A 20,067-nucleotide genomic window follows, 5' to 3' on the forward strand; every position below is an offset into this window, starting at 1 on the left:
AAAATATGTGTAATAGGTCAAACTGTAAACTAAAATATGTGTAATAGGTCAAACTGTAAACGAAAATATGTGTAATAGGTCAAACTGTAAACTAAAATATATGTAATGGGTTAAACTGTGAATGAAAAAATGTGTAATAGGTCAAACTGTAAACTAAAATAAGTGTATTAGGTCAAACTGTAAATGAAAATATGTGTAATAAGTCAAACTGTAAACGAAAATATGTGTAATAGGTCAAACTGTAAACTAAAATATGTGTATTAGGTCAAACTGTAAACGAAAATATGTGTAATAGGTCAAACTGTAAACGAAAATATGTGTAATAGGTCAAACTGTAAACAAAAATATGTGTAATAGGTCTAACTGTAAACAAAAATGTATGTAATAGGTCAAATTGTTGAAGAAAATATGTGCAATAGGTCAAACTGTAGACGAAAGTCACAGTTATTTAGGAACGAACTGCTAAATATGCGTACATCGCTTCGATCTTAATAGTTAGTGAAAAGTTTTCATAACTGTGTAAATTTCTGTCCTTATAAGATGAGACTCAATTATTTTAAATATATTTTAATTACTCATATATTTCTGAAAAGAAATTGAGTCTCATACTCTCATTTTATAATCCCTCTTTGCTACCCATTTATCAGGTTGCAAATATATAGGGATGGGAAAATTTGAGTTAGTGGCAAAGATTCGGTCGTTTCCTTTTTGGGAATATTTTCTGAAATAGACATTTTACAAAATTTTAGTTTAGTTTAGTGCTTTTTCAATAATTTAAAAGAAAAATTAAAACATTAATTTCATAATTATCTGATTTGCGATTCTCAACATTTCTTTGTGCATTTCTTTGGTTTTCCGCTGTAAAATATTTTAGAATAGATATCAGTCAGAATTGCAAGCATTTTTGTATTTTTTCTTCCAACTTTGAAACCTAATTTACTATAATGAAGCTGTTCTGTATGTTTGTGATGACTAGAGAGAAATGTTTTACAAGTCCATATATCTACATACTACTCTCTTATTCTTAGAAAAATAAAACTTTTAATGTAATTTTCAAGAAAATTAGGAAATTAATGAAACCACTGAGAAGAAACTGAAAAGAGTTTGTATATACTAGCTGTACCCATTTCACTAGCTAATCTTTAAACAATAATCCGTGAAGAGTTTGTATGTACTATGTACTAGCTGTACCTTTATTCATAAAAAATAGCATTAAAGGGATCTTTTATGTAATTTAGATGTACCCCCATTTAATTACACGATTGTTTCCCTTTAAACCTTTAAATGATCAATTATGTGGCAAAAAACGTCGTTTTCGATGCTTAAAAATTTGTGTTTGTCTCTAAAAGTTTTCGCCAATGTTTCTGTGTCAGAAATTCGCAACTCAACTGTGTAGAGAACCCATAATTGAAAGTAATAAAGTTTTAAAGTTAAAAATGATGGTTATATCATTTATTCTAAATTAAGCAAAACTTTTAATAGTATGTCGTTGTGAATCGGGCATTACTTTTACAATCGAGTATTATACTTGAAATTACGCATATTTTCCCCTTTTGAAAACTGTAAATTTTCTGAATACCCTTTAATTATGTTCCTTTGCTTTGTTTTAATTGAGTAAAAATAAAATTATGTACAGACATCAAGTTTTGATCTCTCAACTTACAGCCTTATATAATTATAACATAGCGTATATACTCTAATACCTTTATTCTTTTTCATTAATATATGTGTTTTTTAGTACAAAAAGTTTATGTATGTATTTTGTATACTAACTAATAAGTATTCTATACGGACGTGATTGGAATAAATCGGAAATAGTAAATGTACTGAAAAATGTAAATAAGTACCCATACCCATGAGATGTTTATTGTTTAAGTTAGATACCATATTTTTAAATGACCATTTTAAAGCATTCATGATATAAAACTAACTGTAATAAAGTGTTATTTTTCATTTAAATTAATAATCTTTTATTTATTTATACTCGTAGTCCAGCTGAAAGCTTGTATCTTTATGCCTACCCCCCTATTTAAATTCACAATGATTTCCCAAGAATTTTACCGCAGGAAGTAAAGTTTTGTCAGAAATAGATTAGAAAATGATGAAATTGTTTTTTAACGAGTTTAAAACTTAGACTATATGATATTTGATAAACTGTAGAAAAAGAAATATTTGAAAGATATGAGAAACTCTGATTGAATTTAGATATATACTTTATGTATTTTATTAGAAATAAAGATGAAGGGCTTAAAGTCTTAAATCTTTAAGTCACACATCCGCCAAAGACAATGTCCCTTTGAACAAATTTCTGCGACAATGGTTCAACTATCAGCGTAAAGATCTCCGTTTAAGTCTAGTAATCCTTGTTTTACCCTGACGATATTAATAAAACCTATCACTTTTTTCATTTTCAGTTTCCATTTATAAAATATACTTTTTGCAGAAAAAAATAGTTTTCACTTCTTTCTTTTAAGACCCACTTTATATCCATTATTTTGTTAATTGAGAATTTGTCGCCAACTATGATTTTCTAATCCCTATATCTTTGAAATTCAATGGGGAAAACCTTTGATATTTCAAGCTTAGATTATTTGATCCTAAATAATCTATAGTTTGAAATGTCTAAGATATAGGGATTATAATGTCGAAGATATAGGGATTATAAAATTAGAGTTTGTGGCAAAGACTCAATTCCTTTACTTCCGGTTTCATGAATCTATAATAGAAAAGAATAATTACCAATGACAAGTAGGAGAGGGCAAAGGAGTTGTAATAGCATCACACACAGAACACAATATACAGTTCGCACTAAACAAAAACATATTAATAATATGTAAATTTCTTTAGCTAGCTAGGTATAAATTACATGTTGTTCAGCACTGTGTGCTTTAAAGATCTCAGCATTGATCTTCTTTACCTTGTGTTTTGGTAAAATTGTGTGATTTAAAGATCTCAGCATTGATCTTCTTTACCTTGTGTTTTGGTAAAAGATCTCAGAGCAATTGACGTCTAAAAGCGAATATTTCGAAGCAACAGCGTGAGTAACTTTTAGTAACCTTGGCAGCGCTGGCTTCCCAAGCTAGTGTCTAATGTTATTCGTAATTTAAGATCTAAATAAATTAGTTAAAATTTAAGTAAAATAAATAAAAAATTCTATTTTTAAAAAATTCCATAAATCCCGAGTTTTTTAGGTCACAGTTTTGAATAGAAGAATAAAAATAAATGGTTTGCCACCTGTAGGTTAAACTAGTAAACTAGTCTCCAGGAGATATTAAACGTATATGTTTATATATATTTATCTATCCTTGCTTGAGCCTAGGGAATAATAAACTTTATTTTATTGCCTAACCCCGGTGAGGTGTTAAAAAGTGTCCGGGGGTGGAATAATGCCCGGGTGTAGGGGCACTTCTTGATGTTAACAAGTGTCCGGGGGTGGAATAATGCCCGGGTATAGGGGTACTTCTTGATGTTAACAAGTGTCCGGGGGTGGAATAATGCCCGGGTGTAGGGGCACTTCTTGATGTTAACAAGTGTCCGGGGGTGGAATAATGCCCGGGTAGAGGGGCACATCTTGATGTTAACAAGTGTCCGGGGGTGGAATAATGCCCGGGTAGAGGGGCACATCTTGATGTTTACAAGTGTCCGGGGGTGGAATAATGCCCGGGTAGAGGGGCACATCTTGATGTTAACAAGTGTCCGGGGGTGGAATAATGCCCGGGTAGAGGGGTACTTCTTGATGATTTGGACACTTTCCCCACAATATAAATTATAGATGCATTGATAAAATCTGTTGAACGTAAACATATATTTAAATGTAGCAATACCAGAAAATTTGTAAAAAAACGATATTTCGTTTCGAGTGTCGTCTTCTTTTCAAAGAATTTTTAAAACATGAATAAATTAATTTCTATCCCTTGTACATTCAAAAATTATGTGAAAATTGTCGTTTAAAATGTAAACGAATCTATTTATTATATTTAGATATTTTTAATTTGGTATTTAAGACCTAATCACAGTGGCTGGACATTATTTCACGCCCGGACACTTTATCACGTGACATAGGATGTGAACAAATTTTCATATTTTATATTTTCCTTAACTGTTTAAATGAAAACTAATTCTGTAAAAACAAAATCGATTAGCACCAACTTCAACTTTTATTGTAAATTGTCCTTATTGGCAAAAAAGGTTTTCACTCTCGCAGATAGAAAAAGTTGTGTTTGGAAATTAATTTTGATGTATTTTTATATCCTCATCTGTCCTCAAAGAATGATGGTATTAATAAAACTCTGAAAAATAAAATCAACTTTGAAACAAAATTGACGAAACCTCGTGCAAATCTGTGTTTAGTTTCCAGGAAAAATCAGGAAAGGTTCGGACACATAGGCGTTATCTTGAAAAAGTGTATACTATCCAGGAAAAATCAAGAAAGATTAGGAAGGATAGAAATTAACTGTATACTATCCAGGAAAAATCAAGAAAGATTAGGAAGGATAGAAATTAACTGTATACTATCCAGGAAAAATGAAGAAAGGCTGGGAAGGATATAAATTAACTGTATACAATCCAGGAAAAATCAAGAAAGGCTGGGAAGGATAGAAATTAACTGTATATTATCCAGGAAAAATCAAGAAAGGTTGGGAAGGATAGAAATTAACTGTATACTATCCAGGAAAAATCAAAAAAGGTTGGGAAGGATAGAAATTAACTGTATACTATCCAATAAAACCCAAGAAAGGTTGGGAAGGATAGAAATTAACTGTATACTATCCAGGAAAAAACAAAAAAGGTTGGGAAGGACAGAAATTAACTGTATACTATCCAATAAAACCCAAGAAAGGTTGGAAAGAATAGACGTTATTTTGAAACTGTCATGTACTATCCAGGTGATATCAAGAAAGGTTAGAACGTATATAAATTACTTGTATAAAACCCAAGAAATGTTTTGAAGGATAGAAATTGTCTCAAAACTGTGTGTACGATCAAGGAAAGATAATGTAGGTTGGAATGGATGTACATGATCTTATAACTGTGTATACTAAAAATGAAAGATAATAAAGGTTGGAATGGATATACATGATCTTATAACTGTGTGTACTATCAAGGAAGGATAATAAAGGTTGGAATGGATATACATGATCTTTTAACTGTGTGTACGATCAAGGAAGCATAATAAAGGTGAGAATGGATATACATGATCTTATAACTGTGTGTACGATCAAGGAAAGATTATTAAGGTTGGAATGGATATACATGATCTTATAACTGTGTGTACTATCAAGGAAAGGTCGGGACGGAGAAAAAAATTTGAAAAGAGAAGAAAGACCAGGAAAAGATTGGAGTATGACAAGATTGTGAGTTTGCAGGAGAATTATGTAGACAGCCATGAGTCGGATGAAATGAAATAAATTTAATCAACTTTTTTCTTGCAAAATTGGAACCTTTTAAAATTTGTATTGGCCACAAGAATATGCTTTCTCAGAAAAGAATGAATTGTGCGAAATACAATAAAGAAACTTAAGATTTCCCTCAAGTTTTAACTCTTTGATCGTTGTATCTACAGAACATGATATTTGATTTTTTAAACTATATAATAGTCAAAGTTTGAAATTTAAGAGGTTTGCACCACACCACCACATTATGCTTAACGAATGCATAAAAAATGGATTTTCTGGTTTTGTTATATGTCATGTAAATTGTCAATTTTTCGAGTCAACATGCATTCGGTAATCGGTATGCTTATATGATTGCATGCATCCCGTTTTCTTATCCTGTAAAATAGATTCCCTGACCCCAGAAACCTACAATTGGATAGTAGATACCAATATTATCAGTATTTGATGTTCAATTAGTTTTACTTATTTCAGAGGCATAGAAGAATAGATGTAGTGATTAGAAAACTGAAGTTTCCTTTATTGTAAATATTTACCAACTTTTATTAGTCTTTGTTCAAAATCAGAAAAAAAATGTTTAATTTTATAAACTTACACATGTTTGTATCTCCACATATCTTAAAACATGGTTGCTCCTTAAATTCTTAAATTTAAAAAAAAATTCAATTTAGAATTAAAAGACAAGTTCAGAATTCAATTATCCATATATCTTAGACCTGGGTCCAACAACCCATTACATTTTTTAAAAATTGATGCCAAGATTTTCAAAACTGGTTTGAGTTACCTCAAGCTAGGTTTAGTTCAGCTCTGGGAGGAGTCAAGGAATGAAGTGATCCCTGAGTTCTGATTCCCGCATTTATCCGCTTTTTCTCTCCGAATCCAGAGTTCTCCAACCTTCCCATCCTTGCAGCTAGCGCCAACTCATGACCGTGTATTCGGTACAGGTAATATTCATTCATTCATCCTACTGCTACTATTCATTCATCTTACAGCTTGCATATACCATTCATCCTTTTATTTTTTAAAGAAACATGCACTATTCATTCATTTATCCACAGGTACTATTACTCATTTCATTCATCCTTCAAATTAGAGGTATCATCACTTTATTTATCATTCATTATTCCTCTCATCTTACATCCTGTAGGTAAAAAAAATTTTAATATCTTCATTCATGAAACATTCACTATTCATTCGCCCTATACTCTCCATTCAATGTACAGGTACTATTCATTCATACTTTTATTCACCCTTTATACAAGTTCTTTTCCTACAGATATAATTTAATCATTCATTCATTGAGCACTTTTCTCTGCTCGTATTATTCATTCAGTGTACAGATACCATTCATCCTTTTTGTGTACATCTAATTACAATTTCATTCACTATACTGGTACATTTCTTTCATTCAGTGTACATGTACTAAGCATTCATTCAGTGTACTGCTGTATCGTTTTCTGCAGCTTATCGGACGATTTAAAAAAAACATATCTTTTCTTTAAATCTTTATAGATATAAATTAGATATTTCAAACTTAATTGTATTTTTGATTTGAAAATCAGAATTTGAGGAAAGTAGTCAGTACATCTATTTACTGTATGTTCTATGTTGATTAGCTTGAGGTAAAGGACGTTAACAGTTTTAATAGTATTTAAACTGTTCAAGAAGGAGACATACTTCGTTTACCCATCATGATATACAGAGATACAGGGATACAAGGATACAGGTATACAGGGATACAGGGATACAGGGATACAGGGATAAAGGGATACACGGATACAGGGATACAGGGATACAGGGATACAGGGATAAAGGGATACAGGGATAAAGGGATACACGGATACAGGGATACAGGGATACAGGGATACAGGGATACAGGGATACAGGGATACAGGGATACAGGGATACAGGGATACAGGGATACAGGGATACAGGCAGAGATACAATGATACAGGGATACAAGGATACAGGGATACAGGGATACAGGGATACAGGGATACAGGGATACAGGGATACAGGGATACAGGGATACAGGGATACAGGGATACAGGGATACAGGGATACAGGGATACAGGGATACAGGGATACAGGGATACAGGGATACAGGGATACAGGGATACAGGGATACAGGGATACTGGGATACAGGGATACAGGGATACAGAGATACATGGATACATAGATACAGGGATTCAGGGATACAGGGATACAGAGATAAAGGACAACAAAATACAGGGATACATGGAAAAAGAGAGACTGGGATATACATGTACATAAAAAATTATATTTAAGTTATTTAAGTTAGCAGAACTAAAAGCATTAGAAAACCAAGCATATTAGGTTATAACTGATAAATGGTTTAGATGAAATCTACCGGAGTTGCAGGTTATGGTTGATAAATGGTTTAGATGAAATCTACCGGAGTTGCAGGTTATGGTTGATAAATGGTTTAGATGAAATCTACCGGAGTTGCAGGTTATGGTTGATAAATGGTTTAAATGAAATCTACCGCAGTTGCAGGTCATGGTTGATAAATGGTTTAGATGAAATCTACCGGAGTTGTAGGTTATGGTTGATAAATGGTTTAGATGAAATCTACCGGAGTTGCAGGTCATGGTTGATAAATGGTTTAGATGAAATCTACCGGAGTTGCAGGTCATGGTTGATAAATGGTTTAGATGAAATCTACTGGAGTTGCAGGTTATCATTAATAAATGGTTTAGATGAAATCTACTGGAGTTGCAGGTTATGGTTGATAAATAGTTTAGATGAAATCTACCGGAGTTGCAGGTTATAACTGATAAATGGTTTAAATGAAATCTACCGGAGTTGCAGGTTAATAAATGGTTTAGATGAAATCTACCGGAGTTGCAGGTTATGGTTGATAAATGGTTTAGATGAAATCTACTGGAGTTGCAGGTTATGGTTAATAAATGGTTTAGTTGAAATCTACTGGAGTTAAAGGTTATGGTTGATAAATGGTTTAGATGAAATCTACCGGAGTTGCAGGTTATGGTTGATAAATGGTTTAAATGAAATCTACCGCAGTTGCAGGTCATGGTTGATAAATGGTTTAGATGAAATCTACCGGAGTTGCAGGTTATGGTTGATAAATGGTTTAAATGAAATCTACCGCAGTTGCAGGTCATGGTTGATAAATGGTTTAGATGAAATCTACCGGAGTTGCAGGTTATGGTTGATAAATGGTTTAGATGAAATCTACTGGAGTTGCAGGTTATGGTTGATAAATGGTTTAGATGAAATCTACCGGAGTTGCATGAGATTCATGATTTACACTCCTCTCCTCTCTCTTTACTCAGCTCTACCTTTTAATGGAATACAAATACTAACAAATAGGTATTCATTACCTTTCATACAATACTCAACATTCAATACTCAGGCAAACTAGATTATTAATTCTATTTAGTGTTAAAGGGAGAGTACACATAATTAGAACGGTATTTATGAGTTTACATTTCCTTCAACCCGTTCCCTTTATTTCCTCCTTTATTAGTTTACTTTGACCATTTGTCAACAGTTTAAAGTTATGTCATTAGATATTTTTTATTGTGGAATAGGAATATGATCGACGTAAAATCTTTTTACTTTAAATACCACATCATCTACCCAACATCATACCACATATTTCCAACATCATACCACATCTATTCAACAGGATACCACATCTATCCAACATCATACCACATCTATCCAACGCATACCACATCTCTCCAACTGCATACCACATCTCTCCAACAGCATAACATAGCTATCGAACAGCATATCACATCTTTCCAACAACATGCCACATCTCTCTAACAGCATACAAAATCTATCCAACAGCATACTACATCTCTCGAACAACATATGAAATCTTTCCAACATCATATCACATCTGTCCAACAGCATACCACATTTCTCCAACATCATTCCACATCTATCCAACAGCATATCACATCTTTCCAACATCATACCACATATATAAAACAATATACCACATCTATTTAACAACATTCTACTTCTACCCAACAGCATAAAACATCTCTCCAACAGAATAACATATCTATCGATCAACTTTTAACAGCCCTCAAACAGCATACTACATCTCTCCAACAGCATACCATTTCTATCTAACAACATTTCACATATATCCAACATCATACCACATCTCTCCAACAGCATACCACATCTCTCTAACATCATACTACGTCTCTCCAACAGCATGCCACATCTCCCAAACAGCATGCCATATCTATCCAATAGCAAACAGCATACTACATTTATCAACGAAACAACCAAATGTATTCAAGCAACTAATCTTCTCTCTATCATGTTCAATTTTTTATGTCTGTAAATTTTAAACGTTTATTTATTTAAATTGTTTTTTTAGTTGGCAATTTCTGACCGTAGGGGTTGTGGTAAGGGCCCTAGTAGGGGTTGTGGTAAGGGCCCTAGTAGGGGTTGTGGTAAGGTTGACCCCCCCCCCAGCGTATCCTGGTTTTCAAGTACCCCAGCGGGGATAGGGTTAAGAGTTCTGTAAATTTTAGAAAACTTTAGCAATTAAGTGTTTAATAGCTGCAGCTCTTGGCCCCCTAGTCCATCCTATAATCCCAACCTAACCTAACCAATGATATAGAAAATATGAGAAGATTGTAATTGCATAGCAGTTAAATGTGAACAAAATGTACGATTGTCTCTAATAGATTTCGCGGTTTATTACTTAATATATGAATGTATGGATATTGTTTATTAGAGCCTATAGATAGATAGATAAACTTATCACGTGAAATAATGGTCGAATTCGATGGTTTGAGCCTTACCATCATTTCGATACCAGGATTGAACCGTTTATTGAATCTCTATATTGTTATACATATTGTTATAGTCTGTATATATTGTTGTGTATCTCTAAACCACTTTCAAGAATAAACAATACTTTGACCGAATCCTCTTGCCTGAAGACAGTTTAAAGAAACTATAAAATGTTTAGAGAAATAATGGCTTTAAAATTCAAAAATGATTCCGAATATTTTTTTAAATTAAAACTTAAAAGAACTTTTAGTTTTTTAAAACTTCTCAAAGTCTCCAATGATAATGGATATATAAACATAAACGTATTTTCTTACAATTTTCAACGTTCTCTGTGTGTTTTCCCTGAGCCCCCCCCCCCCGCCCCTCTACTTTATTTTTAGTTCTAACAAAGTTAAGATAAATCTATTGAAGGAAAAACCTTGTATCTTTACGCTAAAGCAATAAGTTGGACTAATCATCATTATGATATATGAGAGGAACATAATACATGTATTTTCCATTTCCTTATACTTTTTACATCATTTCTATATCAAACTTTTGATATAAACATTTATAGTACATTAAAGTAGAGATAACTTCTACCCCCCCCCCCCATCCACTTTGAGTCACATTTTTTTCTTTAATGCCATTTAAAAGGATCTGTAAGCGTAATATCAAGTGACCCTCACAAAGATGGCAATTCTCGATTCACACTGGTACCCCTGAAAGCTTTTTCTGGAAAAAGATGTAAATGTTTATAATTTTAAACGCTGGTTATTTTCAAATGTGTAAAAATGACTTGTGGCATTTTTCTGCAAAAAAATATATTGGAATTATCAGAAATAAACACCTATAGAAACGAATTATTGATCAGATATAATTAAGGAACCTTTGTGAAGCGGGCTATGCTAACAGTCCCTTTAAGAAGAAAATAAAAATTTCCATTGTTCTAGTTTTGAAAACATCAAATCTATTTGGCAAGAATATTTATAATATTTTGATATATTTTACATTATCATATATTTTTGTATCATTATTTGTTGTTTGATCACCAAATTATTTTGTTTAAAATTGAAATTAATGAAAAAATTTCTGTCAAAATTTCAACAAAGACAAACTTATAAAGCAACATTTCAATGTCACGTGTAATGAATTGATTGGTACTGAGTAGTAGTTGAAGAAGGTACGTGATAGTTGAACCACTTGTAGCTGAAGAGAACTTGAAAAGTAGTCTTCACTTTAGAACCTAATTTTACCCCTTAAACATTGATTTGCATACTTTTCTATTATATATTATTCTTTATATTGTAGAGCTACAATGAACTTGTGAATATAAAAATATAAAAATTAATTATTTATATTGTAAATGCTTTGTTTGACGGCGTTTGAATATCATATCAAACGTTGACTGGGTTTATTCCGATATAGCCAGAGATCAGAACCATAGTTTGAATATTGATAATCTTGAACAATCGATCTTTATATTCAACATGGCCACTTTTATATTTAATATGGGCACTTTTATATTCAATATGGGCACTTTTATATTAAATATGGGCACTTTTATATTCAATATGGGCACTTTTATATTCAATATGGGCACTTTTATATTCAATATGGGCACTTTTATATTCAATATGGGCACTTTTATATTCAATATGGCCACTTTTATATTCAATATGGGCACTTTTATATTCAATATGGGCACTTTTATATTCAATATGGGCACTTTTATATTCAATATGACTTTTATATTCAATATGGGCACTTTTATATTCAATATGGCCACTTTTATATTCAATATGGGCACTTTTATATTCAATATGGGCACTTTTATATTTAAGGATAAATGCTCGATCACTCAATGGACGGAGATCACAGCACAAAAGATCTGACTTCTGTACGTGAAGAGCCTTACATCTAGTCTGCCGTCAACTTAATTCTTACATTTTACACTACATTTATACAATAGAGTTTATAGTTTGTAGAAAACTGCAGAAGAACTAGTTTTTGCGTAACAGTCCAAAAACGTCACAGCAAAGTGTACGGAAACCCTATCGCCCCCTCCTTCTATTCAATATCTCCTTGGGACAAACAAACAGACAGAGAAACAGAGATTACAACTTTATATATATATGATACTTTTCTAAATTAAATTCTAACTGTTCAATTTCCGTCAAAGGAGTCTAAGTTCTCAAGTATAAACTGTATTACAGACAAGCTTTGAAATCCAACATTGTAATATCTTTAAGTACTTTTCTCAGAACATGTTAAAACTTATATAAAAATTATCTGAAATACTTTAAACGTACAAATCTTCGAATTGCTTTCTTAGTAAAAACCGCAGACAGGTTAATTATCTATTTTTTTATTATCGATAATTCTATAAAGGTTTAAATGAAAAGTCCTATTTTGACGGGCATTTTATAATTGCAATTACGATTTAAAGGACTGTAAGCGTAATTACAAGTAACCTTTCAACCTTTATTTATAAAAATGCGCGCGCGTACAAATCACTTTTGTGAAAAATCACAACTGAAAAAATTTCTCAAGATTATAAACATAGAGTAATAAAACGAAGAGGTGAAGCTTAGCTCAGATGTACACCTGTCTATTAATTAATTAATAGACAGGTGTACATCACGATATGTTTACGTATCTAACGCTGTACACTTGTATATAGAGCGATCGTATTTCTAAAGGGGGATTTTATGGAATTGACCAATTTTTAGATTTTTTTCTTTATTTAAAGAGAATTCGAGGATGTTGACTGCAAACATTTGAGAATTTTCAAAATTGTAGGTTTTCAATTTCTTAGCTAAAAGTTCTGTCAAAAATATTAAGTTTATAGGGCATGAATTTAACTGAAAACATTCTTATTTCAAACATTTTTTATTGTTTCTTCTCTTCAACTCTTTATCATAAGCATGATAGTGTATGAAAGATGAAACAACGATGACGACCTGGAGCTCCTAACCTTAAACAGGGGGGGGGGGGCATTTGGCTCCCCCCTCTAGTTTTTTGACTTTTCATAAATAAAAATTTATAGGATTTTTTGGTAATTTTTTTATGCATAAGGGTGGGTGCAGGGCGATAAAAAACCAGAGTATGTAAAAAAATCTTAATAGTCCATAACTTTTTTATGACTAAAGCTACAGATCTGAAAACTATAGTTTTGAAAAGCCCTTGAAAAATGGGTGTAGAAACGTGTGTCACACTTTGATATTTGTTTCAAACAAAAAATTATTTTTTACATTTTTTCGACCTAATCTATCTAATTATCAATACTAATATTCAAATATCTACATTAAACCACTCCTTAGAAATACGATCGCTCTATACAGCGTTAGATACGTAAACATATCGTGATGTACACAACCGACCTGTCTATTAATTAATTAATAGACAGGTCGGTTGTGTACATCTGAGCTGAGCTTCACCTCTTCGTTTTATTACTCTATGATTATAAACTTGGGATATATAATTCATACTTATTCAAAATTTTCTTTTAAGGCTACCGTTGTGAATCAAAAATGCCAATATATAATGGAAGTTCAAGTGAAATTACGTTTGCAGTCCCTTTATTACAAAATTCTGGAATTTTTGTATTTAAAATAACATATGATTCTTTGCTTTTACAGTTTTTAATAATAATAAAAGCTTCTCTTTCAAAATTTTACCAAGAACAAGAAGGAAAATTGAAGCACAGAAAAAAAAATTGGAAAACAAGATTGGAAAATTAGAACTGTGACAGGGTGTGTGTAGACGTGCACGTTAATTCTTTTGACATTCATCGATTTAATTTATACATATTGTTTAAAACTAAAATAAAAAAATTTTAAAATGTTAAAAAACAGTTTTGTAATAAAGGAGTCTTTGCAACAAACTCTGATTTTCTAATCGCTATATCTTAACAACCAAATGTCGTAGACCTGAGATATTTCAAACTATGGATTTGGTTAGATCAAATGATCTAAGTTTGAAATATCAAAGGTTTACATTTTCAGGTTGCAAAGATATTGGCATAAGAAAATTTGAGTTTGTGGCAAAGACTCAATTCCTTTATATTATTAGCTGAAATAAATATATATATATACTTAGCCCGCTTACGCCTTATTTCCCCATTGTTAATACTTTAATAATACTTCTTTAAAATTTAAAAATTCGAACATAATATGAAAAAGAACTTGTTGAGCAAACCTCCAATATTTCTTGATACAAGAATATTATTAGGAAGATTGATAAGCTAGACAAACTTTAAAAAATAATAAATCTGCTTTTTATCCCTGAAAAATTTAAATATCCCAATTGTGCATGAAATTCAGATTAAGAAATTAATCTGAGATAAAACCAGTTTAACATAGATCAGATTTTAAAAACATTGCATGAACTGTTAAAAAGATTAAACATCTAGTTGTTATCAAGATAATATTTATATTAATATTTTTTATCAACGAAAGAAATAACTAAGCTTAATTGCTCCATTATTGATTCATTGAAAACAGTCAATTTATTTTTTTGTTTCAAAAGAATACGAATTTTATTCAAAAAACGTGGCTACAATTTAAATAAATGCTTTTGAAAATTTAAATTTTGTTTTATCATTTTTAAAATATGGACTCGCACTTTAGAACTGTATGCCAGGAGGGAATTCAATTCTTGAGTTTAATGTTGGTTGAAACAGTGAATATATAAATATCTAGGACATATATATATATATATATATAAGATAAGATAAGATAAGATAAAGTTTTTTGCCATAATATGATGATGATATATGATATATATATGATGATTATATTAACAGTACAAGTATAAAGCAATTAGGTGGAAAATAGCTCTTGGCTGTTTTGATTATTTTTTCCACCTAATTTTAATATTGATAACAACACATTTCAATTTAATAGATTTAAGGAGAACTATTAGAGATCAGAGTGCGATATTATCTTATGCAAAATAGTTTATACATTTATTAGAATAACTAGAGTTTAAAGTAATTTTCTGACATGTACACAACAAATATCAAAGCATATTAAAACATATCTAATTAGTTTTACTTTAATAGCAATTCGGTTTATAACACATTGTAATGTAATTTTCAAAAAGAGAATTTAGTAGTCTATTTTTAAATACACTTAGAGAGTTGCTTCTTTTTAAGTCAAGAGGCAGGTTATTCCACATCTTAAGAAGAGAGCTTGATGGTAAAAACTGTTATGAGCGCATTTTGAGAATGTCAAGTTAAAAGTTAAAGTTGATAGAGATCTTTCAAAGTTTCCAAGCTTTTTAAAAATGTTTTCAAAAGATGCAGGAAGAAGTTTATGTGTATATTTATACATAAATATAGCTTGGTTAAAGTCTACAAGATCATATATATATACATATATATAAATGTTTAATCACACTTTAAAACATCTTACTATAATTCAGGGAATTACTTTACGAATTATTCAAATCTATATAATAAAACAAGACATTCGTATACATGTTCTCTATAGCCGGCCAAACAGCTGGAACGAATGGGCTGACATTTTTTGAGGGAGCTCGAACTTTTTTGTTCAAAAAACAGGAATTTAAAAAAAATTTCACCGGCAACACCGGGCACTTCAACTAGTATTATAAAATGTATCATATATTTATCACGGAAAAGTTTGCTGATGCATTTTTCGCCTACTATACGTCGTTTAATTTACTGAAACGTGTTTTTAGCAGGTACCTGTTACAATGTCCATGAAAGGACCGTCGGCGTCTTCGAAGAAACATTTCTCTAAAATGCTGTTTTAACCTTTAAAAGTAGGCCTAATATTCAAGATCTAAAGGAACTGAAGGATATGTTTAATCTGAAGGATTTAAAGGATCTGTTAAATCTGAAGGATTTCCATGAATTGATGGATATGTGGAGTCTGAAAGAACTGTTGGATCTGCTGGCCCTGTAGGATCTGCTGGAACTGTAGGATCTTTAGAAACTGTGGGATCTGAAGGAACTGTTGGATCTGCTGGAACTGTAGGATCTGCTGGAACTGTAGGATCTGAAGGAACTGTTGGATCTGCTGGTACTGTAGGATCTGCTGGAACTGTAGGATCTGTAGGAACTGTTGGATCTGAAGGAACTGTTGGATCTGCTGGAACTGTAGAATCTGCTGGAACTATAGGATCCGTTAAAATCTGTATTTGAGAAATGAATCAATGATAGAAAACTGAATAAATTCAAAGATTCCAGGAAGTGACGTCATGAACTGTTTTCTATATTTACACATACCTATGTATTACATCATGAAACGTTTACTTTGGAGAAAGTAGGAAGGAATCGATGTTATGATGTATTACCAAATGACAAAATCTCCAAACATTATTTTTCCAAGGGGATATATAGATCCTAGCTACAGCACTTCGACCTTGATATCTGTTACCCATTAAAACGAAATATCCTTTATGCCTCTTAAATAATGTATTGAAATTTTATGAATTTTGTAATTTATTAATATTGCAACATCTTCCACAATATTAATCAGATAAAGGATTCAAGGGTACTATTGGGAATCGGGCATTTTCATCTTTGCATGTAGGGTTCCTTGAAATAACTCGTCCAGTCCCTTTAAACTATAAAATTCCGTGTCCCGTCCCTTTAAACTATAAAATTCCGCGTCCAGTCCCTTAAAACTATAAAATTCCGCATCCAGTTCCTTTAAACTATAAAATTCCGCGTCCAGTCCCTTTAAACTATAAAATTCCGCGTCCAGTCCTTTTAAACTATGAAGTTCCGCATCCAGTTCCTTTAAACTATAAAATTCCGCGTCCAGTCCCTTTAAACTATAAAATTCCGCGTCCAGTCCTTTTAAACTATGAAGTTCCGCATCCAGTTCCTTTAAACTATAAAATTCCGCGTCCAGTCCCTTTAAACTATAAAATTACGCATCCAGTCCCTCTAAACTATAAAATTTCGCGTCCAGTCCTTTTAAACTATAAAATTCCGCGTCCAGTCCCTTTAAACTATAAAATTACGCATCCAGTCCCTCTAAACTATAAAATTTCGCGTGCAGTCCCATTAAACTATAAAATTCCGCGTCCAGTCCCTTTAAACTATAAAATTCCGCGTCCAGTCCCTTTAAACTACGAAGTTCCGCGTCCAGTCCCTTTAAACTATAATTTTTCGCGTCCAGTCCCTTTAAACTATAAAATTACGCATCCAGTCCCTCTAAACTATAAAATTTCGCGTCCAGTCCCTTTAAACTATAAAATTCCGCGTCCAGTCCCTTTAAGCTATAAAATGTTTTACCTTCTAACAAAATTAGAAGTGTAACTAACTATAGGGAATAATTCCAGAAACTCTAGAGATACAAGAATTTAAGTTTTCCTTAAATTCCAATAACTTTTTGTTTCAAGACCAATATTTTAAATCTTCCGCTTTCTAAATTATAAATTTCTAATAGTCAGAACAAGAGAATACAATTTCTCAGTTTATATAAAAACAATGCAGACTTATATATTTTTTAACAATTTTGAATTACGACTTATATGAACACGTAGATTTTGGATATTTATTATCATACAAACTCTAATACAGGGTGTCCCAAAAAACATGGGAATTCAGTGACGAATTCGATATCGTCTTTATGAATAATTCTTTGATTTAGTATAGTGATACCTACTGAGAAAGCTGTAATCTGTAAGAGTTTCGTCTGCTATGTTTACATTTTGTTTGTTTATGTTTTGACTGCTAAGAGTAATTTAAAGTGACAATCCATGCAAAGATGACAATGACAGATTTACAACGGTACCCTTGAAACCTTTGTTTGATCAAGTATGAATTAGATATCAATGTTTTTGTTTATTTAGACTGTTAATTTTCAGTTGTGATTTCTCTGCAAAAGTAACTTGCACATTTCTTGAATAAAAGAAACAATAGAGATAATGAATTAAACACTTTTGAATCTGAAAAACGACATTATTTCACATTTTTTATCCGATTAAGGTTTTCAGGTTACCGTTGTAAATCTGGCCTTGACCTCTCTGCATGAAGGGTTACTTAAGATTACGCGTACAGTCCCTTTAAACGATAAATTTGTTAAAATCATGAAGTTTTTAGACAAGAAATTCATGAATTTATTCTTATTGTTCTAAATAAATATCTATGGATTAATATTCCTTATCTCTCCTTCTCTGTATACTGTTCTCCAGTGTGCTCCGTCCTGCCCGGAGAAACAAAAACAAAATAAATTCGTCCTGGCGTATCTATCTCCGCCCTGGCGTATCTATCTCCGCCCTGGTGTATCTATCTCCGGCCTGGTGTATCCATCTCCGCCCTAGTGTATCTATCTCCGCCCTGGTGCTAAACTTATCCATTTTTCTGTGACTAATTGAATATGCTGATTAATATAAAAATGTTAAACCTGTGATTTATGATTAGAAATATTAGACAATTTTGAAGTGAATTTTAAAAATGTGCAAGATGAATCTGCACATATTAGTTAAATTAAATTGTTTAAAATCTGAAAGATAAAGCCTTCATTTGAATAATACGTCTATCTTGCAAAAACCAACAAATCATCTATTACAAATATAAGTGCTACTGAAGTGATTTATTAAAAACAAAAGATTTACATATTTAAAGAAAGCTGGCTAAAGCTACAGCTAAAGCTAAAGCTAGCTACAGACACATCCTTACTCCCCTTCATTTTCCTTGAAGATGGAAATCTGTATCAATGATATTTATCAATCTTCAGTCTTAAACAAAATTTGTTCCAAAACTGTGATTTTTTTCTTTATTCTGAGTTTAATGATCCCTGGGACAGGATCAGATATTGCTCAGTGCGGAGATAAAGGTTGGTTTGTTCAATATAATGTATGTATGTAACAACTATAGTTTGGTTCCCAGTGCCATAAAGCTTTTGAATTGCTTTGGAATTCAGTATTTACCTCAAACTCAAATTTTCTGATCCCATATCTTTGCGACCTGAGGCCGAATTTAAAGAATTTTAGCCGCGGCTTAAATTTAAGCCGCGACTCAAATATGGTTGGTTCCACTTAAAATTCTATTCAATTTTTCAAGATTTAAGCCGGCGCTCAATTGAAACCGGTTTTTGGCAGATTTAAGCCGTGGCTCAAATTCATTAAATTCGGACACTGGTCGTGTAAACTACAAAGATATAGGGATTAGAAAATCAGAGTTAGTGGCAAAGACTTAATTTTTTTTTCATTTTATCGAGAAGGTTTAGCTTGGGATAATATAAAATCTTACTGGTCCAAAAACTATAGAACCAAAATAATAGTGTTATTAATTTGCAATATTCATCAAAATGAATCCATATTTTACTTATTAATGTTCTACAACAGCACAAAGAACACAAGTTATCAAAATTAGATTTTCGAACTTAATTACTCAATCAAAGTAACTGATTACTCGCACCATGCAGAAGTTATCACTTTAAAAAAGTTTCAGAACTTTTGCCACGACGACATTTTTGAGCTTTTCTGCTTGATCAAATTAACACCAAATGTTTCAAATCTTGTTAAAATTAATTTTCTAGATTTTTCTTGTTTTTCCGATAACTGGGAGTACCTGGAGTGTGTCTTTAACTCTACTCATCCTTCCCAGCTCTTTATAAACCATATAAACATGGAGTAGGTTAACTTTATACAGATACAGTAGAACCAAAAAAATTGTAGAAAGACGACATTTAAGCAATATTAGCTCTGCTCGGAAATCAACATATTGAGTGAAATTTGTCTGACCATTGGAATGTTTAAAATCATACCTTGAGTCCAACAGTCGTCTTCCTATATTACAGTTTTATAGGTCTCATTGTAGATAAACATGAAGTACAGGGATACCCACAAAGGAGAAGACTTAAATGACGACCTGAAACTCGGACTAATGTTCTTCAATAA

At 31.9% G+C, this 20,067-nt stretch overlaps 2 protein-coding genes across 5 annotated transcripts in view; one reads left to right on the plus strand and one right to left on the minus strand.

The window, feature by feature from the left end:
- Positions 1 to 7,727: 7,727 nt before the first annotated feature.
- LOC111708286 (uncharacterized) lies at positions 7,728 to 8,540 on the minus strand. Its single transcript, XM_023481611.1, has one exon. It carries the CDS (start codon positions 8,538 to 8,540, stop codon positions 7,728 to 7,730), a length of 813 nt encoding a protein of 270 aa, XP_023337379.1.
- A 9,795-nt stretch (positions 8,541 to 18,335) lies between these two features.
- LOC111708181 (uncharacterized) overlaps positions 18,336 to 20,067 on the plus strand; it is a 29,606-nt gene continuing 27,874 nt past the window's right edge. For all 4 annotated transcript variants that reach the window (XM_023481483.1, XM_023481490.1, XM_023481498.1 and 1 more), the window contains exons 1-2: positions 18,336 to 19,001; positions 19,707 to 19,800. In XM_023481483.1, coding sequence (XP_023337251.1) covers positions 18,866 to 19,001; positions 19,707 to 19,800 — 230 coding nt within the window. In that variant the 5' untranslated portion in view covers positions 18,336 to 18,865. The remainder of the gene's footprint in view (positions 19,002 to 19,706; positions 19,801 to 20,067) is intronic.

The sequence above is a fragment of the Eurytemora carolleeae genome, unplaced genomic scaffold (assembly GCF_000591075.1).
Source record: "Eurytemora carolleeae unplaced genomic scaffold, Eaff_2.0 scaffold134, whole genome shotgun sequence".
NCBI lineage: Eukaryota > Metazoa > Arthropoda > Copepoda > Calanoida > Temoridae > Eurytemora > Eurytemora carolleeae.